At 38.1% G+C, this 26,625-nt stretch overlaps 1 protein-coding gene across 2 annotated transcripts; it reads right to left on the reverse strand.

Moving 5' to 3' along the window:
* Nucleotides 1-1,978: 1,978 nt before the first annotated feature.
* On the reverse strand, nt 1,979-25,949 carry LOC139764765 (spartin-like). 2 transcript variants are annotated; one of them, XM_071691631.1, is made up of 12 exons: nt 25,810-25,949; nt 24,019-24,189; nt 22,787-22,917; nt 21,188-21,312; nt 18,781-18,854; nt 17,948-18,128; nt 16,246-16,395; nt 15,857-16,030; nt 8,176-8,370; nt 7,301-7,422; nt 6,164-6,294; nt 1,979-4,329 (listed from the first exon to the last, which is right to left on the reverse strand). In XM_071691631.1, the coding sequence occupies exons 2-12, from the start codon at nt 24,187-24,189 to the stop codon at nt 4,056-4,058; spliced, it is 1,728 nt and encodes a 575-aa protein (XP_071547732.1). In that variant the 5' UTR covers nt 25,810-25,949; the 3' UTR covers nt 1,979-4,055. The 2 variants fall into 2 exon arrangements, with proteins under 2 accessions (XP_071547732.1, XP_071547731.1); XM_071691630.1 differs by having other exon boundaries at nt 15,845-16,030.
* Nucleotides 25,950-26,625: the final 676 nt, after the last annotated feature.

Raw genomic sequence — 26,625 nt, forward strand, 5'->3', positions numbered from 1 at the left:
TCTTTATTATTTAGGCTCATAAAAGACCAAAGGTGACCAAAGATAAGGTGAAGAAAAATTAGTACAAAAGAAAAATGTAATGAAGTCAGAATTAAATCTGTGGTAGTGGGGACCAAGCAGTACAAGAAAGTGAATGATGGGAGAGAGCAAATATGTGTGAAATTAAGATACTATAGTGTGGTATGAATAGATAAGGGACAGAATGGAAGAGCATGTAAGTATGAAGCATGGTTGTGTTGAGGATCGGGCACTGAAAAGAAAGAGTGAGTTAGTGTGAAAGAGGTAGTGGTATAAAGTACATGTTAGAAGCATGGCAATGTGGGGTAAACAACAGAGGTGTAAAGGAAGACAGCAGGCGAGCCTGAGGTGTGCTAACGAAGAGGGATGGTGTAAGAAGTATCTGAGTTAGACATATGGCAGTGTAGATGTACAAACAACAAAAGGTCAGTGATAAGAGATACAATGTTAAAGGCACAGCAGTACAAAAATATATTTGATGTACAATGAATTGTTCTGGAAGGTGGCAAAAAGGGAAAAAGGTGGATGTAAGAGTGGAAGTGTAAATGTGAGAGGTAACAAAGGGGAAAATGCCTACCAAAAATAATGGGATAGTTTATTTGAATCGATCATCTGTATAGCATGTCAATTTGAATCTCTGTTCTGTTACAAGTCTAGTGCTCTTATTACACTTTGATATGCCACAGAGAAATGTTACGTTCTTGAAATACAGCATTCAAGGTCCTCTCTAGTAACCCCTTTCTTCTCTTACTTGTGCCATAAGCCTCATAAAGCTGCAGTCTATTGGTATCTGCTTTAAAAGAAATGGACTGTTCTTCAGTGCTCCTGTCTGAGACAGCAAATGTGTGTAATCACCTATTTGTAAAGTATGATGAGAGAGTTCTATACACATGAGGCAGGGCCAGCACATAGAAAATTCAAAGTTAAAAATCATTTGCATGAGTTACACATTGTCAACTGCTAATGTGTAAGAGATTGTACATAAGATCAAGTGTGTGTGCCAGCAACTCATGTGTATATGAGTCAGAATGAAAAAAAATAGCAACCTAGGCTAGGGATGTAAACTAAAACGTCAATGTAATACTGTGTGTGTGTGTGTGTGTGTGTGTGATTAACTATTTGTAACTACCTATCTGCACTGTCCATGGAAAGAATTTTACCCTTGTTTGGGTTCTATCCCTTGAACATTCCACAATCTTCAACTTTTTCAGTGTCTGTATGCCGTCTGCATTTACCATGTTTCCATTAATTTTGTTCTATTCATCCACCAATCTTACATTGTAAAAGTATTTTTTCACATATTTCTTGATGTTTCTTACTTAATTTCATGGGATGTCCTCTGGTTGTTCTACCCTCCATCTCTTGAGATTTGTTCACTGTCTGCATCATCAACCTGTTTTATAAACTTAAAGGATGTTATCAGGTCCCACCTCACTCTTTTCTTTTCCAAGAAGGTAAAATTCAAGGTCTCTAGCCCTTCCCTATACCTCAGATCTCTTAATTCTGGTACCATCTCTGCTAATCTCCTCTAGACCTACTCTATTAGCACTTTGTGCCTGCTTAGGTGCAGTGCCCAAACTTGAGACGCATATCCTAGCTTGGGCTTTATGAAGGATGTGACCAGCTTACTGAATATTCCCTTACACATGAACTTGAATGCAGTACTAACTTATGCTAGCATAAAGGTTATCTCAACTATTCTTGTAAGGTGGAACTCTTGTGAAAGGTTAGGGATGATGCAGACCCTTGGGTTTCTCTCACACACAGATTCCTAAAGTTTATTTCCTGCATGATGATCATAATGAGGCCTAGCATCACCACAAACTAACCCTGTTACTTTGCATTTACTATGGTTAAACTTCATCAACCATGTAAATGTCCAATTCTGAAGTCTTTCAATGTCCCCTAGTAAGATGATAAATCCTCGTCGCTTTTCATTTCTCTCATGATATTTGCATGATTTGTGTGTATGTGTGTGTGTGTGTGTGTGTGTGTGTGTGTGTGTGTGTGTGTGTGTGTGTGTGTGTGTGTGTGTGTGTGTGTAAAACAACAATATTATTAAAAAAATATTTCAACTACACCTATGATTAAATGTGAGTATTTATCTCTATTACACCCTAATAAAGTATCTATAAATGTATTCTAAAACATAAAGGATATCTGAAAGCAAACTTAGATACATTTACACTTAACCATCATCAAACATGTCAACGATATTTTCAAGAAAAGATTGTTGCCATTGTCAGGTGACAATGCCTTAGAAAATTCTTCTGGTAACCTGATTAAGTTCTAGTTCTGATTTTGTCTGCATTTTCAAAAATTTCATCTCTTCCTTCACATGCATGTTGAGTGAGAAACCTGTCACATAAATCCTCACATCTCCAAGGAGGACTTTATTTGGAGGTCCCTTTGCCTGGCAGTCTTGCTTACACTGGCCCGCATAGCTACAGTATTATTTATACAAATAACATGAGTTTTCTATCAAGCCATCACATCAAAGTACCTCTGCTCACTGTACAGCTTCCCCACTTCTGCACAGCACACGATAGGGTTATTTCTCTCACATTCCCACAAATCACCAATGCTAGTTATATCTCCCAAGTTGATTCTTGTTCTTGTATTAAGGTACTTTGTATTTATGCTTCTCCAAGAATTTTAGCTAGTGCAAGTCTCCACAAACTTAATAATTCCAGCAATTCAGTATATCTCTTTAAGCTATTGTTCCAACCATATTCTTTCTTCATGAACCCTTGAATAGACTTTGCAAAAAGAAACTCAACCATCCATTTTTTCCTCATGATGTTTTCTCAACATTGCACCTCGTACATTGCGCACAAAATGAACATGCTGAATCTGTTATGGACATGGTGCTAGAGAATTTGGAGGCCCCAAGTTTAGCTTTATGTTATTTCACCTAGCTTTTTACACATACTGTAGGATATATAGTGGCACATGAAGTGTTTCTACATAGTAAAGCGCTAAGACTAAGAGTAGGCAGACTATGATATGCAAGTACATATTTATTTGTTAAAGCAAATCATTAATAAGTAAATGCTGCATGTAATATTCAACTGATATTACAGCATCATTTGGGGTGGACCCTATGCAGTAAGTGGAGGCCTTGGTTCTACTGCACTACAGTCAACCTGGCACCATGATGAACACTGAAGCTGTAACAACTAATATGAGATGATTTTGCTGGCTTTGTCCCACTTAATCAAGGGATGGATTCCAGATAAGTATTTCCCAAAAAACAGCAACGCACATTAGATGCAACCATCACTTAACTCATCATTTTATTTTTTTCCTTATGAATTGATTACTAGAGTAATCAGAGATTCGAAAATGTCTCCCTGGGTGTATGAAGGCACATACCCAACCCACTACATTGTAAAAGTCTGAAGAACCCACCAGCAATGCTGCTTTAGAGGGAAAACAAGTCGTATATACAAAGGCACACCAAATACTGAATATAATATTACTGTAGTGTCCTTTCCTTCACAACTGCCTGTTAAGGCAAATCAAATTTACTAAGCTTCAAATTCTACTTTAACAGAGGCACAGATGCAAACAATCAAGCCAATAACAATGAAAATGAATTCCAATCCCAGCTGAAAACCATCTGATAATCACTTTGAATTCTGAAAACACATCCTATGTCCCACAAATGCCTGTCATTAGCCTGAAGTCTAGGTTCTTCCATAATCAGACTGGAATATGTGGATTATGGGGTTATAAGTTTATAAGCATATATATATATATATATAATGTATACATACATATGTAAAAATACAGTACAAAAAAATATAATGTATATGATCAGAAGTGACCTAGTGGACTGTCAAAAACCTGCAATCACTAAGCAACTGAACAATGAGCCTCAAACAAATATTCAACATTGTTAATATTTGTGTTCTGGTTTTGTTACCAAGTGCTCTTCCCAAATCTGTGAAATACCTATATTTTTCGAACTAGGTAAGACTAACTGCTGTGCACCTGCAAAAGGATGTTTGATACCAATCCCATTGCCAGTTATCTTACAGCGATGGCTTTTTCTTTTCCCTTACTGGTCTCACTGGTGCTGGTTCAGAGATGTCCACTGCCTCCACAGCTTCACTGGCTTCCTCTACTGCCTCTGAATTTAAGTTCTTCCTGGACTCATATTCGGTTACAAGAGCCTTTCCAGTATCCTTTGCAGTGCGTTTAGCAATTCCTTTGACCCCTAAAGAAGCAATATTGTGACCTGCCCAGGCAGTCTGTCCTACAGCATATAGTGTATTGTCTGCAAGGTTTCCAGCATCATCACCATACCTAGAAGAAAGATAACCATTGAGAGGTTTACAGCATCATCATCGTATCTAGAAGAAAGATAACTACTGAGTATAATCCACTACTGGTACCTAAAAGTAAAGGCCTCACAAAATTATTTCGGTGACACATCAAAACTTCAAATTAACAATACAGTATATGTATTCCAAAATGGTTCTAATGGTACCACAAGCACTGATGAAAAATGTTGATCAATGTCACATAAACTTAAGTCTTACAATGTCTTTCCCACTTGAGTTATACTGGCATATCATGTGTCTGTCACATCTTTATGCCTCCTACTAAAAAAGTTTCAGTTAGGAATATATAATCAGTAGTGTGTCTCCAATTCTTAGTTAGGTTTTCTCTTCAAGAAATTTTGCAACTACATGTTTTCCCATGTTAGCTTATTAATCTTGTTGTTAACACTCTTTTGCTCTTTCACTGTAAATAGTTTACTTCCTTTGAGATCTATTTATGACATTAAATATGACATGTATGCACAGGAAGCATGTTAGGACAGGGATAAGTGGAGACTCTTTTGCTGTGGCCACACCTTGATGGGAGTTCTGGAGGGAATAGGTACCAGAGACAAATAGATGACTCAATAAACAGAGATCAAGTATGAAAGATTTTTCCCTTCTACGTATTAAATTACAAGCCATAAATTCTCTTATTTCAGAAATACTGTAGAGAAAAAGTTTTGATCACAAAAGATAGGAAACAAAGGCAATTAATTCCACCGCCAGTGGTTACTTAAATCATGTGCATAAACTTCCAAAGCGACTGCCATTAATATATTTGTCCTCTGGAGAAAACTTAAATGTTGTGATCCAACACAAAAGACCTAATGCACTCTATGTGATTTTAATTTCGTGCTAGTGGCATTATCACATCAATCATTTCATTTTGTGTAGATACGTGAATGGAGATATATATATTTATTTATTATACTTTGTCGCTGTCTCCCGCGTTTGCGAGGTGGCGCAAGGAAACAGACGAAAGAAATGGCCCAACCCCCCCCCCCATACACATGTATATACATACGTCCACACACACAAATATACATACCTACACAGCTTTCCATGGTTTACCCCAGACGCTTCACATGCCTTGATTCAATCCACTGACAGCACGTCAACCCCGGTATACCACATCGCTCCAATTCACTCTATTCCTTGCCCTCCTTTCACCCTCCTGCATGTTCAGGCCCCGATCACACAAAATCTTTTTCACTCCATCTTTCCACCTCCAATTTGGTCTCCCTCTTCTCGTTCCCTCCACCTCCGACACATATATCCTCTTGGTCAATCTTTCCTCACTCATTCTCTCCATGTGCCCAAACCACTTCAAGTCTATTAAGTCTATTAAGCAAAGAGAATTTAAAAAAAGCTTATACTGTAATAGCATGGATGCCCCTGCTAACCTTAGCAACCACATACAAGTTGAGAAAGTGTGTAAGGGAAACTGTAAAGGGAATATAGTTCAGGACAAAATGTGATGAATATACAGGTAGACAAATGGATAGCTATCCAGTATAAGATGACAGTTATGATTATCAAACAGGTACTTTAATAGGGAAAGTGTTTTTCAAAGAAGTTTAACTGGGGTCCTTTGCACAGCAGATACCGCTGAGGAAGACTGTTTGTGGGATATAGATATCTGCAGAAGTAACAGGGATGAGAGGGGAGAGATCCTGGACAACATTTTGGTTATACGGAGATAAATCACTGGCTTTGGTCCCACCTTTCCCATCTAATTAAACACTTGCTTAGTACTATGAGTATAATGAAATCAACTGACTCTACTAAAGAATACAACAAGAACACAGCCCTACTTGTGAGATATCACTTTGACTGTGTTATCAGTAAGACTGGAGGCAAGAGTAGCTGCTGCTGTTTCTAGACTCATGTAGATAGTGGAGGCTCCCCGAACTGCTCCTGCTGCTACCTCCAGCACGCCCTCAACCTGTTGGTTAATACAACACAACATTCAAGTTGTGCTCTGCACAACACTCTCTTCATGCTGCAGAATTCCTTCTCCATGACCACAATGTAATCTCATTGTTTAATGTGGTATGAATAAGGAGGAACTAGAGAGCACACAAATGTCATGCAGTTGAGTCAGTTACTAAGAAATGTTGCTGAAGTGCATGGGCAATAATTGCACATTTCCTTGTCCAAGGTGGGAGATGGCAGTGCATAGAAATTAATTTATTAGGTGATAAAATCAGCCTCTAAATTAATACAATACTACAGTGCTTGATAACATACGTAAATTTATTACATAAATCAGTCAAAAGAAAGACTTCTAAATAATGATGCCATTCAGTATGTTATAAATATAAAGCTATATTATACTGCTATATGATTACCTCACATACAAATTTTTCAAACCTTGAGGTATCCTCCATTCCACCAAACTTGTACACTTATTTTCATCTACATCATCCCACATCCCACATCCAGTATCACAAGACCTGTCATGCCCAAGATGCAACTTCCATAATGAGGACAATGAATGCTTACTCCTCATACACATATTACCAAGACTCGTACACACTAAATGTAACCAGCTTCCCAGGTGCTGCGGCAGTACCACAGATAGGGAACCAGGGTAAGATAGTAAGTGTGCATATGTGTGTTTATGTATGTTTACACACATTCTTTCACTTTGTCCTTCTGTCATACCTTTGATATACTGAAATATATTCCTCTATTATTCTTCATACAAAGCAGACTCTAATTATATTGCTTAAATTAATATCTAAATTCTGTAGCAAGAAAAGCTGAGTTTCCCAAAACAAAAATTATTAGCCATTTGAGGATGAACCTGTAAGGGCCACCTTTCTTTGAATATGACTCATTTTCATTTTTTTGAAGAAAAAAACGGTTTTGGGGAAACCCAGATGAAGCTATTAATGGTAATACAGCACAAAAAAGAATACAAATAAAGTCCAGCTTAAGAAACTTACATTAGACCTCGCCTCTTCTTCTTTCTGTCCAGTGAGGTGGCTAATGGCACGGGTGCCCTGTTTATGGATGTGTGGTGCCAAACTTCTACCTAAGGCCATTGTTGCTTTCCCCACCTGACTCACTGTGGGTGTTGAGGGAAAACATCAAGGATAACTATAGTACTTTGTGAATTTTATATGTATTCCATTATCTTTCACAATAAAGAAAAAAAATGTGTAGCTCATGATATATCTCCCTCACACACCTTGTTCTTTACATCTTTTTGCCAATTCCTCCATTGAGGTGGCTGTCATACGTGTACCCCTTCATTCTATAGTCGTTCTCACCTGTTACTGAGGCTCTTTTGCCGTAGCCACCTCCTTGAGGGGGTTCACAAAGGAAACAGGAGTCAGGGATAGATAAGATAGATAGAAAGAAAAAGAATGAGGGAATTAATCAAAGCTCTTCATGAGTTTGAAGTCAGACTCTTATAGGAAGAGCAGAAAATGAAAGATCATAGTTTCACTCTTCAAGAGAAGTAGGAGGTATCATAGTCAATCCTAGTGTGGTTGGTTTCCACACAGAAACTTTGCGAGGTAGTTGCCAAATACATCATACGGTCAGGCCTTGGTGGTAAGGATACATTCAGACAGCTCGGAGCAGTGGCGAAAATAATATTTGCAGAATAAGAATGGGGTAGGAACATTACAGTAAAGAGGGAGAGATGGCTGGAGAGAATTGATGCCTGAAAAATCCATGAAATGGAAGGGTTTTGATTCTGCTCTGCCTAATACAGAGGTGGAGGAACAGGCACTGCAAACATGTGAGCAGTACTCCATACTGGGGTGAATAAGACTACTGGAGATATAAAACAAGGGTCAATTTTCCAACTCACACAGGTATCCACTTATTTTCACTGCTTTGCCTGACACATTTCTTGCAACTTTAGCTGTAGTGTGCCATTTGGGATCGATTTCCTTTTTCTGTTCTACTGGCTGAACATAACCTTTTAGACTCTCTGAGCCATATGTTATCAGTTCGCTGAGTTTCCCTGCACCCCAGACCACTCCTTTTGACAGTGTCTCTGCTCCTGTGACAAAATACAAGAGATAAAAGTGTCCAGATTCTACTATACATTTGTACAGCATGCATTCAGATGAACAGAATAATCTTACATAAACTCCACAAAATGGGATGACAAAAACATTGTCAATAATTGAGGATTTGAAAATTTATGTATGACCATCTTTCAGTTCTTATTAGTAATTCTCTATCCATCAATTCATAGTACATCCTACATCATGCTTTACAGCAGGGTGTAAACCCTATTATACAGCATCATGGCTTTTCATTCTTTGTTGAAACATGAAGCATAAATCTCTATGCAAACTGCAACTTATGGAAAATCACATTTATATTAGAATACATTAGAATAACTGTTTTTCTTATCTTAGAGGAAGAATTCACAAATGTTGTATGTTAGTTAAAAATGGATAACTACAAGAATATATCACCAGTATACCTTTGGCGATTATCCGTTCAAATGAAAATAATAAATTTCTAAATATAATTCTACTGGACTATGTAGCTGAAGCAATTTCATGCAAACTGCAAAATCATAATCAAAGTCCTAAACTAAAAAAAAAGCCAGTTGTGGCAACATGCTCACACTAATACTCAAAAATTTGCAATAAATCATTGTATTAATGATCCAATGAGCATTCATCACAGAAAGTATCCAGCAGGAAAGCTACATAATTTTCCATATCAATGTGACTAAAAGATTAGAGGAAATCAAAATGACTAAAGACCACATATGATTGTTGTTGAGCTTCTGATATTATCATGTGTAATACACCATAATTCAAGTGTATCCCAAAAACTCCTTAGCCATGTAACTGCCTTATATGAGGTATATGGCTATCTATCAAAGTTCTCATCTTCAATTAAATGGTACAATGTATGTGTTTCATGCATCTGTACCAAGTGTATCCATGATTATATTCATATCTAAAGTATACATTTGTAACATTCTTGGTGCTCCACACAATCCATATATATTTTCACCCGTAATTTGCATCCAGGACCCCAAGCATATGTCATCGTCAACTACTTTGTATTTTTTTCATACACAGTCACCTCTATGCACCATTACCCACACACAATTGTATAGACAAGGGCACATACACACCACTTTCATTCTACATATTCTTTCATGTTTTACCCTGATTAATGATACTTAGTTTACCTCCTCATCTTTATCTTTTCACTTCACTTCACTTCCATATGCCCATTCAATATCAGAGTTCCTTTCTAAATTTCCTTCTCTGTTATATAAACCTAGTTTTCATCTGTACAGCATGCCCTTTTGTCATTCTGTTACATAACCATAATTAACTCCCATGCAATAAATTCTATCAGACTTTGCTACATATATGAACTCTTGTTCTCACTATTTGTGATTGAAGCATGCAATAAATTCTATCAGACTTTGCTACATATATGAACTCTTGTTCTCACTATTTGTGACTGAAGTGCCAAACAAATGCAAATTCTTTGTATCTCACAATATAAGACTCTCTTCTCCAATACAAACATTTTGCTTTTATTAATGTTCTCTTTAAAATTCCTCTGCAAATTCCCGGAGCTCTTGCAAAACTAGTAGCTGTAAAACCAACATCATGCTGCTTTTTTTTTTTCCTTTCTTCATTTGATTTTATTCCTCACCTATAGCACTCGTCATCACCTCCCTAATGATTACATTCATATACATGCAGAATAACCATGGGGCATAACACATCCGTCTTACCTAAAATTTAAGCTAAACTCTCTCTCTCTCTCTCTCTCTCTCTCTCTCTCTCTCTCTCTCTCTCTCTCTGCCTGTCTTTACAAACACTCTACTTTTTTCATAAATACCCCATTACTTCCATCACCTTGCTCCCCAACTTCATACGCCCTTAACATTTCCCACAGTCCTCTCCTGTTAATTCTATTATATACTTTTCTCTCTATATACATGCTGAAAACAATGACTTTTGATTTCTAACATTACTAACCATCCTCCACATGGAAAATTTCTGATTCACAAAGCAACATTCCTCCAGAAATCTTTCCTGAATATCATTTTGTCACATGCAATCTTTTTATCTCCACAATCACCATTCTACTCTATAACTCTTACTACATTCAGAAAGGATACTACCAATAACAATTGCCCATTTCAAATTTGCTTTTTACTAACACAGTTACTACACTACTCATATCTTGTATCAGATAACAACAGCTTAAGTGTTAATCTGATGAAACTTTTACAAAGATACTGAAAGAGATGAAAAATGGACATACAGTATAAAAATAAAGTCAATTTCTAAGATAAAATACAAGATCCACTAAGACGACATATAGTTATAATTATCCTAGGAACAATTTCTATGAAAGAGTCCTGGAGTTGCCCAAGACCTTTCGAATGGTTCCTGCAGACTAAGACTACACTACTTTCAGTAGCCAGGAAATGTAGACTCCTTTGGAGTGAGAACTTTGACAAGGCTGTACTCCTGGTGACACGGCCTCATCAAAGGTGAGTTTTCACTTGCTGTGTAATCTCGACCATATGGAGTCCAGTAACACCCCAAGGCTACATTACACAGATAAACAAAGTAATACTATTTGTACAAACCAGAGGCACAGCAAAATCACATACTATATTGTTACATTACCATTACTATACTATCTTTAACCTCCCACTTGTGTCTATTAATAGTTTCTATAAGAAATGCAAGGAAAAAGAACACTACTCATTACCTATAAGAAATGCAATGAAAAAGAACACTACTCATTAGAAGAAACTTTTTTCAAGCAGTTTTAAAGAATATGCTGGTAGCATCATAAACTACAATAAGCAAACAGTTATATTGGTACAGACTACTGCAAGCAACAGGAAGTACAAATTAGTTATATCTACATGTACATCCAAACAACCACTTCCCTGTTATAAAATTATGGGAGATAGTAGAGCCCTCCTTGTCAAACCATTATCAAATACCCAACAGATGATTACAGATATTTACACCAAGTGGAGTGCTGGTTGCCTAGCCGAGAAAGGGTTTGTTCATTTGAAAGTAATGCATGGAAGGTTTACACCAAGTGTAGTGCTGGTTGCCTGGCTGAGGAAGGGTTTGCTCATCTTAAAGTAATGCATGGAAGGTTAAGTTACACCATAATGTACCCAGCATCACTATCATGCATCTAAGACTGCACGATGATGAATCAATATTCACAAATGAGGCCAGTTATCAAATTAATCAATCAATGCTTTATAAAACCTTTCATGCAGAACTTCTTATACATTTTCACGCTATCATCAGTCTAAACAAAGATGTACCTAAAAACCTACCTTTGTAATTCTGCTTCATAAACAACATAACATGCATAATCTATTTCTGAACAATTCTGCATCTCTGTTACCATCACTAGCAACTTGCATCAAGTTATCATTCACGAATAGGCAGTGGCAGTATCATAACTATGAGGTCAGGAGGTGCTACTACTGCAGTAAGGGCTCAATAATTGGGACAAGTTGGATTTCAGTTCCTCAAGGGTATACCCTAGTTGTCTGGAGTATCCAAGTCTCACCCCACCTTTTGGTGACCTTATTTGCACACCCTTAGGGGTGGAACTGATGTGGAAGGTATTGCTCAACTCCATAAGGGCAATAGTTTTTGAAATGGGCAATTCTAGAGGTATGCTGAGGTCCTAGATTTTTAACAGTCTGAGAGCCCCACTGACTTTGGAAAGCACTGCACTGGAGTTACCTTTTGCCAGTGGCCTGTCATGGGTGATGCAACGGAGGCTAAGAAGCAGTGCTGGAGTCCGTCAATTATGATGGGGAGTAAAAGCGATGAGTTATTGAGGGTGATGGCTCTAAAGGTTAATGAAATGACCAGTGAGAGTAAAAGGAGGGAGCCTGTGTCACAGTTTGGATGTGCTGGGGACTGAGGAAACCTTTATGGAATGAAAATGGAAATGATGAGTGCAAGTTGTGGGAGGGCATGGAAGAAAAAGTGGTATGGATAGGAATGAACGAAAATTATCTAGGAAGAAGGAAATAAGGATGTGCACTTGTACTATCAAAGAGAGTATGGGAGTGTGCTACCGAGCATGGATGGAATGGATCAACAATAGTGTGGGTGAAAGGAAAGCCTGGAATTGTAAAGTATGCATGGCTATGTGGCTAAACTATCCAGGAGTAAAGAATGCCGAGTGCTGCAGGTGAGAAAAGTGATCTAGGGCCATGGTCATTGGCAAATGATTTTACTGTGCTCAAAGCTTCTCTGAATCACAGCTTTTCAAAAGCTCTGCTGTACATAAACTATGGATGACCACAATCCTGCTATTGTTACCAGACCTGAATACTCCACCAAGGTAGGATTACAGTAAAAATGAGACTCTCCCATCACCAAAACATCTACATATACATGTCACAAGAAAATGTAATATCACACATTCACTAATACAAGACTTATTTATGACTAATCTGGGCACATTATTACTAAAAGATAAATTGCTACAGCAATCCTGAAATGAGGCCACAGAGATGAATAACTTTAGTGGACATTTTGCTATAACTTTAATGAGCTTTACGAATAAAGAAGTCACTTTTAAGATGTTGTTCCACCAATTATCATATAAGCATTGCCATATGTGACCTGAAGCTTGGCATGATAAAATGACCAACATGCAAATGCATGAATCTTACAACACCAATTCTGAATCTCAACCGAATTTGAGGTAAATGTGTAATGCTAATTGGCAGGCAGTTATGGTAATGGCTGGTTAAGGCTGAATGTTTGGAATTTTCCTGGTCACAATAGCAACTTTTCCAAGCTTTCATTTGATTCTCCCTCTCCCTCCAAGCAAGACTTATCCTAGAGGGTCAAGACTACTGTGGTCTATTACGGAAAAATGTACTTTGGAAATTTTGATAATTTTTGGTCTTAAAATCTACTTTTATTGCAGTTCCAACGGTATAATACATATATGATAAAGACATTAATTTAAAGTGGTAAAGGTGCTCCTTCTATATCGAGTAACATTTCTGATTTCATAAAAGCTGCATATGCTTTCTTTTTTTACTCAAGATGTTTCTCCACTGCTTAAATGTAAAAATCTGGTATTTACAACCTCTTCTTTTCCTACATCCATCTTGTTTTACAAATACAAGAGGTTTATTAATCCTCAACAGCACCACTCATAATCATCCCAGACACCTCCAAAACTATGCTAAGAATAGTCTTGTAAGCAAAAAAAAAAAAAAAAAAAGAAAAAAAATGGAAGTGCAGTGCAAGCTCTGGTGAATGAAGAGAATCTACATGCAAAATATGTAAGGAGCTTACATGAAGTAGTATTTGTCCCAACTGATCTATGGATGTAAAACCTAACTTCATATGGGTCAGGGATATTGAAAAATGAGAGCTGTAGGGATGGAGAACTTTGGCAGATGAACAGAATTAAGATGTGAAACTATGTGGTGTTAAGGAAATGCTGGAGGTAGATAGTAGGTGGTAGGCAGCCACTGACCACGGAGGTATATTACCAGTACTACACATCTGGGTATTGGGATGTTAGTGACAGCTGTGTAGTTCAGCCAGCCCTTCAGTGGTTGTCAAGTTGCACTCCTCTGACCCAGGTAGCTGTCTTTTCTTTCTGACTCACCAAAACATGGACTGCTGGCATTCTGTCCACAAACATACAACCTCTCCTTGTCACAAATAACACATGACAACACTTAACTCACACAACTCATTCTTCATAACTCAAGATTTTCCTGTGGTTAGTGCAATGTTTGTACAGGTGGATGGAAGAGGACTGATTTATCTTGATCAACCAACTTCAGTGCTTAGCATGAAAATGTAAAATGGGCTTATATTGGTGTGGAAGATCATGTTTCATCTTAACACACTACACATGGGTTAGGGATGTCACAGAGATTCGTGAGGCTGTATGAATGCAATCCATCTCAAAGAACTCGGTGTAAAGATCCTGTAAATTCATAGACAGAATAATAAAGCAAAAAAGAAGAGATATGGCAAGAAGCTTAAAATGCTGTGACAATTTTAACCAAAAACAAGTACTGTGTAACTTATGCATACGAAAAAAGCAAAGAAACCTATTGCCAGTAACAGCTAACACATCCTTAGCTGAAGCACATCTGCATTTAGTCAATTGTGGATTTATAGTCATACAGTATAGGAGAGTTAACATATCAGTTCTTTAACATGATTATAGGTCACCTAATATTGCAGTACAACTATTGCCACATCAAACAAGACCACTTACAAACTAAGCATGCTGGTTAACTCATCTGCTTTAACATATATGTCACAGTATTTCAATTGTGGTCCACTAACACAGGTGCATATATGAAACAATCCTTGAATTGCCCGCCTCTGCCTTTAGGCAAAATATACAGCCAATAATGCTTGTTGTGGCATAACAAGCATTGTTAACAGATGCCACGACCTCTGTTCTTACCATACACTAGTCAGTCTATGCAAAAATATCAAGGATGCTCTATGAGATTCATGTCCTCATTATATACTATCTGTGAAGAGGTGCTGAAAACCCTTAGTAATAACTTCTGATTAACACAGAATACATCTAAAAATATTACACATCTCTATGTATGCCTGAGAGTACTCTCGGCATACCTTACACACCTGGCAGCTGAGCAGCATAAGTTAAAATGTGTGTACCATACATGTAATTTTTTACTTAGATGTGTTGTATATCACTTTGTTATAAAAGCTGTGTTCTATTTAATCCTGAGAACAAACTTAAGGGGATGTCTGTTGGAATTTTTGAGAATCTTCCCACATACGAAGCATACAATGGATATTAGAGCTGTTACGTTTTTCTTTGGACAATTTTTCTGATTTCCAGTAAGTTATTATTTTACTGGTTAACAATTATGCCATAGAGAAGAATCCCTAGCACTGCAAGTTACAAATGAAGGTGAAGATATGTTAGTAATTTTAGTGAATTGGGAAGATTCTGTGTTCCATTCCACAACGATGCAAGAAATGGCACATATCATACAGTGTAAGAAACTTGCTCTGAGGTTGAAAAGATTAAGGTCATAGAAATTATTAACAGTAGTGTAATTCTAATGGACATTTATGAATGCATTTATACGAAAAGTAAGTTCTCATCTTTCCTGGCTTATCATTCACATGTCATTAACAAAACCTGTGACATGCAGGTAGACCAAGAGAGAGATGAGAAGACAATATAAATGAAGATTTGACCAAATATAGAATTGTAAGACTGGATGGACTGTGAGAAGAAACCATTCATAAAAAAAAGTGAAATGATGATAAAATAGCAATGCTATGCACTAACAAGCTGAAAAGCCTATCTTAGATAAGAAGTGAGAAGCATCATAACCCTCCACCTTCCTCCTTTGTTGTTCCTAAATCATAAACACGCTTGTCACTCTGTATGACTTTAAATCCTCACTGTGAAAGTTTCGAGCAATCATTCTGTGATTTTGCTGTTCCTTTTGGTACCTGTAAGCAAACCTGATGCAATCCGTTCAGCAGTGGACTGGCGGATAATTTTTGTTTGTTCTTCTGAGTCAACTCCCTGTGGAACCACTTGCTCTTGGTATGATGTCATCTGTATCAGAATCTGCTCAAACATTTCTTTTGTTTCCTTGTCCAGTGTGTCTGGAATGATCACACCAACACTTGTGCCTGTTAAACAAGACCATATTACTTTATAAAGTGATTAAAAACTGTGACAACAACTTTTTATCATTTTATGATGGTAAAGTGTTTGATGATAGAGTGGCAGATGTACGGTATCCAGGTCAGGGTGGTATAAGAAGTGAGAGAGTAATGGAGCAGATAAAAGATGCTTGCAAGTCCAATATTTGAGAAATAAAAACATAATGCATTTTGCCTCTTACCTGGTACACTATTAGTAACATCTGGGAACATATATGCCCCATAAAAGGAGTGAAGAACAGGACTCCTGGCTGGGATCAGTGGATAACTCCATTCACCGACCTGAAGAAACCCTCGAGCATCATTAGCAGTTACACCACTTCCTATGGGCTCTGCAGAAACGTAGATCATGTGTCACAGCAAACAATAGAGAAGCAAAGCATCTTGACAAAATATCAAAACATACAATATATCCCTGTGGCAGGGAAGGAAGAATTCTACCTCCATAATCCCTATGTTCTGTAAAGGTGACTGAAGGGGGAGGTAGCAGAGGGCCAGAAACCCTCCCCTCCTTGTATTTCAACTTGTAAAAGAGGAAACAGAAAGCCAAGCAAGGAGTGCTTATCCTCCTCGAAGGCTCAGGCTGGGGTGTCTAAATGTTAGTGGATGTGACCAATAAGAAAAGAGAGGAGAGATAGGTAGTATGTTTGAGGATAGATCTGGATGATCTGACTCTGAGTGAAACAAAGCTCAAGGGAAAGAAGGAGTAAAGGTTTGGAAATATCTTGGAAGTAAAGTTAGGGGTTGGTGAGAGGGAAAGAGCTGAGGAAGGAGTAGCACTACTCCTGATGCAGTTGTAAGAGTGTAAGATAAAATGTTTTTTTTTCTACACTTGATTGCTGTTTCCCACATTAAAGACGTAATGCCAGGAAAAATATGAAGAAAGGTACATCCACTCACATACAAACACACACACACATATATTTTTTTTCACATATATTCACTATTTCCCGTGTTAGTGAGGTAGCATTAAGAACAGAGGACTGAGCCTTAGAGGGAATATCTTCACTTGGCTCCCTTCTCTATTCCTTTTTTGGATGCTGTTTCCTGTGGGGCAGGGTAGTGCCAGGAATGGATGAAGGCAAGCAAGTATGAATATGTACAAAGAAGGGGGCCAGGTGAAGATTTTCCCTCTTAGGCTCAGTTCTCTGTTCTTAACATTACCTTGCTAATGCGGGAATGGCGAATATGTATGAAAAAATATGTGTATATGAGTGGATGGTCCATATTTCATGTTTCCTGGTACAATCAGTGAAGGTCGGTAAGTAATGAAAGGGTGAGAGGGGTGTGGAAATAAAAAGAGCATGGCTGAGAAAGCAGAAGAGGGTGTGCTGAAATGGATTGGACATATGGAGGGAATGAGTGGGGAATGATTGACAAAGTGGATATATATCAGAGGTGGAGGGTACAAGAAGCAGGTGACTAAACTGGAGGTGGAAGGATGGAGTGAAAAAGATTTTGAGCAACTGTGGCCTGAACATATTGGAGGGTGAAAGGCGTGCAAGAAATAGAGTGCATTGGAACGATGTGGTATACCAGGGTCGACATGCTGTCAATGGAATGAGCCAGGGCATGTGAAACGTCTGGGGTAAAACATGGAAAGGTCTGTGAAAAGTCTACTAAATATGTCAAACCTTACACGACTTCACTGCTGGCATGCAGTTTCCTTGAAGCTTGTGGTTATACATGTGAACCAGGACGCTAGCTGTTGCATAATAACCATCTCCTAATCAGCAATCTACTACCCAATTACTTAAGTTTTCATAATAAGGAATGTTTTGTATAACTTATGTCCAAAGCTGTCTCCTGGATTTGTTAGGAAGCAGTAGAGTAACTCATAAAAAACTAATACAGAAAATATCGTCGGCATTCACCAATACTCACGAGGAACAGTAAACACAGCAAGGAAGGAAGGATAAGATGGACTTGTGACTCGACCATCTTTATAGATAAAGAAGATTTGAACACCATTTTCTATTTGGAATATCATTTCTCCCTGCTGGGGTGACATAACTGGAGTCACTATGGGGCTCTCTGCAGCCTCTGCCGATACTATCTCTTGCACCTACAAAATAATGTGAACTTTAAAAAACAACATCCTACATACATACACTGCTTTAAATAAGGGACTTCAAATTTTTTTTTTTTTTTTTTTTTTTTTTTTTGCTTTGTCGCTGTCTCCCTAAAAACCTAGTAAACTGTGACATATTACTAATGCACACATACATAAAACTTGTACAACAATATAATACTTTTATCTAGGATTCGTAAAAGTCCATCTATCTGTACCATCACAACACAATGCCATTTACTCTATACATTATATAAAACTCATTCCAATGTTTACTTATAGTAAGTCTATCCTATACAATGATATTTGTGATACTGCAGTTTACGGGGAAAATTCAGCACATTATGATCTATACCATAATCAGATTCATAAGAACAGATTCATCCAGGAATTCATTTTGGGCATTACATCAGACACATATAATCCATTAGTCAGGTTGAGGGGCACTATTAAAGACTTCTTAGTTACTGTACTTTCTAAAGCTTAATAAAGGTTCCCAAAAATGAGCCCTAAGAAAAGAAGAATAATATGAATATCATCCTCAAACACCATAAAAGCATCATCCAAATACAGGGACACTCTCATTGCTAAGCCATCCTGCCCACTTCCATACTAACTAATCCTTATCATAATCCAATTGCCACACCTGTGAGTTAGGTGCACTGAGACGAGGATAGGAAACGCTGCCTGTTGATGTTGTAGCACTGTCACTTGATGATACTGGAACAAGAGAAAATTCATATTAATCATATGCCAAGACTGACTTATGCACTGACAGAGGAGACTTGAAGGATAAATGTTTGCATCTCATGTCCAGTCTATGGAATAGCATTGAAAGGACAGCCAAGTTGCATTAGGTCCATAAATCCCACTTGTTTTCCTATTGTGTTAGAAGGCACCCAACCCAGACAGAAGTTCTCACTGAGGCCTTGAGAGGAAGGAAAAAAGGTAGTGATCTAAAATGTTTTTCAGGACGTGGAAAACCTGCTCTTAAAGAAGGAGCAGTTTAATATGTAGTAGTTGGTAGGCAGCCAACGATCAGAGAGGTATATTACCGGTAATACCCACCTGGGTATCAGGAGGATTAGTGACAGTTGTGTAGTGAGCCAGCACTTCAGTGGTTGTCAAGTTGCACTCCTCTGACCAAGGTAGCTATCTTTCCTTTCTGCCTCACCCACATGTGGACTACTGGCATTCTGTTCAGAAACATACAATCCCTCCCTGTCATACATAAAGCTTGACAACACTTAACTCACACATCTCATTTTCTGTAAATCTAGATTTACCTGTGGTGAGTGCTGTGTGCTAGCCCTGCTTTTTGGCAAAATGGTAGGAGCAATAGCTAGAACTAGTAGGGAGGAGCATTTACGTAGGTGCATTTGGTGGAAACATTAGGTAGTAGTATGGGGGAGCATTAGAAAGGAGCATTTGGTAGAAGTAGTCAGTAGGAATGTTAGGTAGGAGCCTCTACAAACACAGTGCTAGAGTTGCCCTTTGCCAGTGGCCTGTTAAGGGTGAGGCACTAAAGGCTACGAAGCAGCAATAGAGTTCACTAGTGACTACCCCCTTGAGGGAGTTCCAGAAGGGAACAGGTGTCAGAGATATAGATAGAGATAGCAGTTTATACTATTAAGAAAAAGGATAAGAGAAGATGGTGTAGAAAAGACTGAAGATAGAAATAAAAGGAGGGTAGGTGTATGATGTATGCTGGGATAACTTAAGACTAACCCAGTAGCTTAATTTCAAGAGACAGAGTAAGACCAGCAATCCTGACAAAGAAGGTTCTGCATACTACTTCAACACTCAGATATCAGTATGGTAGTATTGACTTGAGTGGCTGCTGTCTAAAACCTACTACCTATTAGCCAGTTAAGGCATAAAATACAAATCCCACCTCAGGCTAGGTCCTTATCATCTTTCAGAAAGATGAGTAGGAAATTTACTCTCTTACAGCATCTTAAAAAGTAGCATCTCATACTGACTTGAAATCACGTCCAGCAAGTTCATAAAGGGCATCTCACAGTGACGTTTCAAGTGTTCAAGTACACTCACCGAGTATATAGGGCAAGAACTCAAGACCAAATCTATAGCATGTACTGGTCTAAGTCTTTCAAGAGCTTCTATGAATTATGTCTAACAAACCCAGTGTTTCTCATGAACACTCTCCCATCCAGTGTGATAGTGTGGAGGGTTGCATGTCTTCATCTACGAATTTATTATGAAGCTTAGCATTCAGAAAATCACATATACTTTAATTATTAGTTTCCTAACTGACAGTCTGGTTCTGATATATTTATGCAACAGTTATATATTTTTTTCTGTTTTTTGTCTCATGCTTCTCTTTCCTTCTTGAAATGCTCTATTATACCTATAACACACAGCTTGGTTAATGAATCTTATATCCTCAACCATAATTAATTCAGCCTGTCCCTTACCTCATCTCCCAAAAGTGTGTGGGTGTGCTGGCAAGTGGGGAACACCAAAGTAAAACAAAAAGACAGAATGAGGAAGAATGTTGACAAGAAGTAAAACCCAGGGGGTGGAAAAAAAAGTGAAAAAATGTTGGTTGGAGAGAACCTCAGGGAAGGATGGAAGAGCAAGAGTATGAGATGATGAGATGGAAAAATTGCTTAAGGGAGTGGTTTTTTTGGGATAGGAGCCCCAAGGTTATTTGAATGAAATATGTATGGGGATATGTTTCTGGATGGGATCGAGAGTACAGCAGGACAGAGTGTGCAAATGTTCTGATGGGAGGGTACTCAGGGTGAAACAGACAGATAGGGTTGGGAAGTATGCTTATTTGTGGTAAGGGATCCAGAATAAGACAAGAAAGACTGTAGAAATATATTCATGGTTCATGGTACAGGATTCAAGGTAAAGGTGGTGGACCACATGAGAGAGAATATATAATCAAGAGGGACATGAATCTGATGGCTGTGCAAAAATGTGTGGTAGCTGGACTATTTCTTTTTTTAACATTTACAAGTCATCCTGCATGAATAGAAGACTCTATCTTGTGATGTCCAGCCCAGCCGAGTCATCTAGTGACTCACCTGGTTCGAGAGACTTAAGGTAGTCATCATATGAGGGTGGAGCATCCTCCATCTGGGAAACCGTATCACTGGTGCGTGAAGCAGCTGCTGCCTGAGTATCGGAGAAGTGGTTTAGAACTTCTTTTCTGAAATGTACATAAGGGAATGCCTTAAGAATGCAAACAGTGCAATGCTATTTTTACCTATATGTACACAGGATTTCCAATGATCTATGTCAAAAACTCAAATGCTTTCAAGAAAGAAAGTTGGTTTATCTTACTTATGACATAATTAGCTACAACATCTATTATATTTATCGGAAAGATTTTTACTTTGTGTAAATACAGTACATTAAACAAGAACTACATAAACACACAATGAGACTGAGCATATAAAAGTGATTTAAATACAAAAGACATTTCCAGGAATAATAATGATTTTGGCATTTGTTATAGTGACAAGATGTCACCAGTCACCATTTACCAATATTAAGCAGAATTCACAGAACAGTTAGCAGTCAAATGGATGTCTAAATCTAAACTGTAGCAGCCACCTATACCAACAAAATTACAACCATCCAGCAGGGCACAGAATACCACCATCTCATGAACAACAACCCTCAGCAGAGTTTGTTGAGATATCAAGTCATTATACAAACACCTTCCTTCATGTGAACCAAAAATAGTCAAGAATAGCCTTTCAACAATGCAAACTACTATCTGTCAGTTTATATCACAAACGTAGTATAGTTTTGCTTCAAGAGTGATTCAATTTTCCTGTTATCTATGGATACAAAGGTTTCTTGAAATATGTTTACAATATGGACCTTAATGCAATCCTTCAGTCAACTCTCTCAATGAAAAATTCAATTTTCAAATATTTCTTTCAATATCTTCATTCAAACTTAAGTTTCCAATTATAAAACTCTGGATCTAAATCATCATGTAAAAGTTAATGATCAACAAAATGAATAAACGTACATGTCATTACAACATGTTCAGAATTGCACCAAGGAACAATGTTGCTTGGATTATAAAATAACCACAATTTGACATAATATGGGTAAAATATAAAAAAATCTATTCATTGAAACCACATGATATGTTGATTTTGGATTCTTACGAACTTTAGAAAAATAGGTCATATTCTACTGTCTGAACATACTGTATGCATTTTTCAAAAGATGGTTATTTCTTGTCAGTGTCACACTGCAGACTAAATTATGGTTCCCAACATATTCCCAGACTTGACATTATCCATTACAGATTGCCATTTTTCATTTCTCTATAAAGTACTGAGTGCCCTTGCTTTTACTTCCTCACTGTTTTCCTGTTCCTACTTTACTTTCCACTTCGTTCCAACAGCCATCATTTTTCACACACATTTAATATTCTATGCAAGTAGTGTTGAGTGCTTCACTTAAGTAACCAGTACATAAGTGCAAAATCCTACAACAAATACTTTGGGTACTGTTGCTGGGTCTTTAACAATCTGAAAATGGTAGATAAAAGAAATCTTTGTGAGCCTTTAGCATGATTCACATGCTCCAGATGTGGGAAAAGACAACTGCTTCAGGTTTGAAAATATATTTTTACCTTGAATAATGCAAACATGCCATACCTTGTACACCTCATCTTGTGTTGCATCTCAGCATACTGCTGCACTTTCTCCGCACTGCAATCAAAGGATTCCACCTTCATGGAAAGAGCCTTGTCAATGAGAGATAGTCCCTTCTGCAACACTACTCCAGCCTGCAAATAATCCAATATATTTTCTGCCTTTTAAATCCATCCTACAGTAAGGAGGAATACAGACAATAAACTATAGAGAGAAAGGGAAAGTAACACTTCACTCTATTCCAATTTTATAACTCCATCACATACATTTATAAGTATTTTTCATCGGAAATCAATTCAAATACAATCTGATTGAAAATCAATATTTTCAATATAAGCCATAACTTTTCTCACAATGTTAGCAATGTGAATCAAATGACCAAACAACTCCACAAGGAAGGATGAACATATGGGTTACAGTGAACTGGTCCATTAGTCTTGAAATCAAACATGAGCCCGTCAGGTCTGTGGGTTGCTATATAATTCATTAAACCATAGTGTGTGTATGTGCGCAAGCGAAGGGAGCTTTACATTTGTGTGTGTCAATGGGGCAAATCAAGAATAAGTTATGGAATGTTTTACACAAATTCTCCTGAAGCTCCTAAAAGGATAAAGCAGTGGAAGCCCGAAGGCAGATGTTGATGTGGCGTGTCAGTGCTTTCATCCAGTATAAGCAAGTATGCTGAATGAATATAATATTTCTCCAGAAAAAGTAAATACAAAGCTTATAAAATTGTAATGGTAAAACAGTCATGAAGTTGAAAATTATGAAGGCTTTTGTAATCTGGCGCTTGGAGAAAAGTTATTTGAGAGAAATAAGTCTGCAAATGCAATGGGTACAGTAATGCCTGATGTAATGCAAGCTAATGGAAGCTGCATATAGAAGACTCTTGCCATCCCACCTGTGGCAATTAAGTCTGCAGATGTGGATCTATCTATCTACTCACATCTTGTTTCTCCAGAGGCCAGCTGAAAAGAATGACATGACGGTAATGTAATGTGTGCCACTGGATCATGGATATGGAACAGAGAATGAGCAATAACCACAAAACCTTTGGAGTGACAACATGGAAATATGGAGAGTGGTATGAATATGTTGAGAAGCTGGCCGTGGGAAGACTCGTAAAAGGTTTATAGTGAGATGAGGGGGTGGTGTTTATGGTAAATGAGAGTGGGATATGGAGTAAAGCAGATAAATATCTTATATTATCCATTGTGTAACAAGATTAAACAAACCTGGGTATGGAGTCCCTTTGTCACAAGAACAATGCCATGATCAATCAGCTTGTAGGCTTCCCTGTAAACATTCTCAAACTCCTCCTCTTGTGTAGCTGCTGGGGATGCAGTCAGATTTGAAGGTGGAGGGGGCCGGGATGGCGCTGGCTGCTTAGGTGTCTCTGAACTCATCTGAAAAATTAGTTTCTTCTTTATAAATGATCATGCCACACCATTCATGCTGATATTGGGCTCTTGATTATGAGGTAAGCTTTAGTCACTCTACTGTACAATCAACTTAAGCAACTCAAAAGTTTCATAAAGTTTAGCAAGTCTCAAGAAAAAGTACTCTTAAATCAACTCCACTCAAGCTAATCTAATTTAAGACAGAGCCAAGATTGTTCCAGCTGCTATAGGAAAGCCAGACGTAACCAAAGTTGGATTACCTTTTTTCATTTTCCTTCAATTAAAGTCACACTTTACCTATATCTAAAGCCCTACACTCGTCTTTTTTTTTAATGTCTGCTCGGCACAGGCTACTGAGGCCCTAATCAAGGCCGTCCCATTAACACTATGTATATGTAGTAATTAGTAGGCATCCAACAACCAGGGAGATATATTACTAGTACTACCTGCCTGGGTATTGGGAGGGTTAAAGGTGGCTGCGTAGTGAGCCAGCACTTCAATGATTGTTAAGCTGCTCTCCTTTCACCCAGTTAGTTGTCTTTTTTTTTCTGCCTCATCCAAACGTGGACTATTGGCATTCTGTCTACAAACATACAATGTTTCCTTGTCATGCACATAACATATGACAACATAACTCATACAGCTCATTCTTCATAACTCTAGATTTTCCTGCGATGAGCACTCTGTGCTATCCCTGCCTTTTGGCTAAACAGCAAGAGCAATAGATATAAGAAACAGGTAGGAACATTTTGGCAGGAACATTACGTAGAAACATTTGGTAGAGCATTAGGTAGAAGTAGTCAGTAGGAACATTAGGTAAGAGCCTTTGCAAACTCTGCGATAGACTTGCCCTCTGCCAGTGGCCTGTTGAGGGTGGGGTACGAAAGGCTAAGAAGTAGCACTGGAGTTCATTAGTTAAGGAGACTCTATTGCTGTTGCTACCCCCTTAAGGGAGTTCCAGGTGGGAACAGGCGTCAGAGATATAGATAGATAGATACACAGATAGACAGACTTGAGTAATGACTCTACTCGTACAATCCATTCTGAACTCATAAAATCTTGTCTTGGCCCCCATCGTAAATATTGAAGCTTCTCATTAGCATAATATTTTTTCTTCCAGGGGATACGTCAGTGAATCTACAAACAGTGGCAGATGGGAAGCAAAAACTTACTGAATTTACTTCAGTCTGTGGAAGATGATTTAACTACTTTGAACTACACTCAGCACCAGGGAGGGAGATGCAACTCATTTCTGAAAATATATATATACAGGAATATACCCTCCACACTGAGGTAAAACTCATCACCTAAGTCTCCCACATGTTCCATATTTAACCTAAAGTTACGTAAATTAACATGGTTTATGTACGTGCATTTCATTGGGGTATCATTGGACGAGGTGACCTAACCTATGACCCCGTGTCCACGAGGGGGGGGGGTCAAGCCTTTAATTAAGGTCTTGCTACTCTTGTGGTATTAAAAAGAAAAATTATGGAGCATTTATGCCACCTCTATAAATAGCTTACTATGGGGGGGGGGGGCTGGGTGTGTCAAGGCATTTTGGGGTCCCCCCCACATCTTAGCTTTACTTCTCATCATGTCACCTCTGGGGTCCACCTCACTCACCTTTTATGTAAGTCTGGCGGCTCCCTAATCACCTGGTTGACCTTAAACTAGGACGAGGAGAGGAGCGGGCTGTCGGTCCTCACACCCTTGGGGTCACGAGCTGAATGCTAGTCTCCCGACGACAACAACAACAACAACAAGAGCCCCAAACAACATCCCTGACGTCATCAAACCTCTCGATGACGTCATGGTCTTCCTCTTGTCATTCATAAATTCGGAAAATAAATATTTATCTCACGTTTAGTAATTACCTGAAAGTACACATGACATCTTCAGTCTATTCACTGTAAAGTTTTGACATGACACTAATTATCATAATTTACCCGGCATGATTAATAATTAAGTTATTTTCATCCTAAGTGAATGATATGTAACCTGTTGTGAACAACATGGTTCTATCTCCATCAAAGCTTCAAGCTTTCAAAGCTTTCTCATACGTATCTCTGTCAAGCTTTGAGAAAGACACTCTTATTTACGCTTGTACAATGCTTTTTAGGAAGAGATGAAAGCCACTGTAATAAGCAAAAAACCACAGAAAAAGACTTGAACATCATGGTCAAGAAAATGACCATATAAAGGAAATGGATTGGAATAAACTCATGTCTAGATTTTATTCTTCCTGTGGTATACCTCACCTTCTGTAGGTGATAATGCCATTTATCAGTCGTCCTCGGATAATGCCATTTATCAGCATTTATCCTGTGCTGAAATAAACCGGTGGTGATGTCATGGGGGAAGATTTCCGTGGGTGTATAATCCAAGGGGAGTGGCAGGGAATGAAATAATTAGGTTAGGTTCCTTCCTTCACTCCTTCTT

Source organism: Panulirus ornatus, chromosome 51 (genome assembly GCF_036320965.1).
Source record: "Panulirus ornatus isolate Po-2019 chromosome 51, ASM3632096v1, whole genome shotgun sequence".
NCBI lineage: Eukaryota > Metazoa > Arthropoda > Malacostraca > Decapoda > Palinuridae > Panulirus > Panulirus ornatus.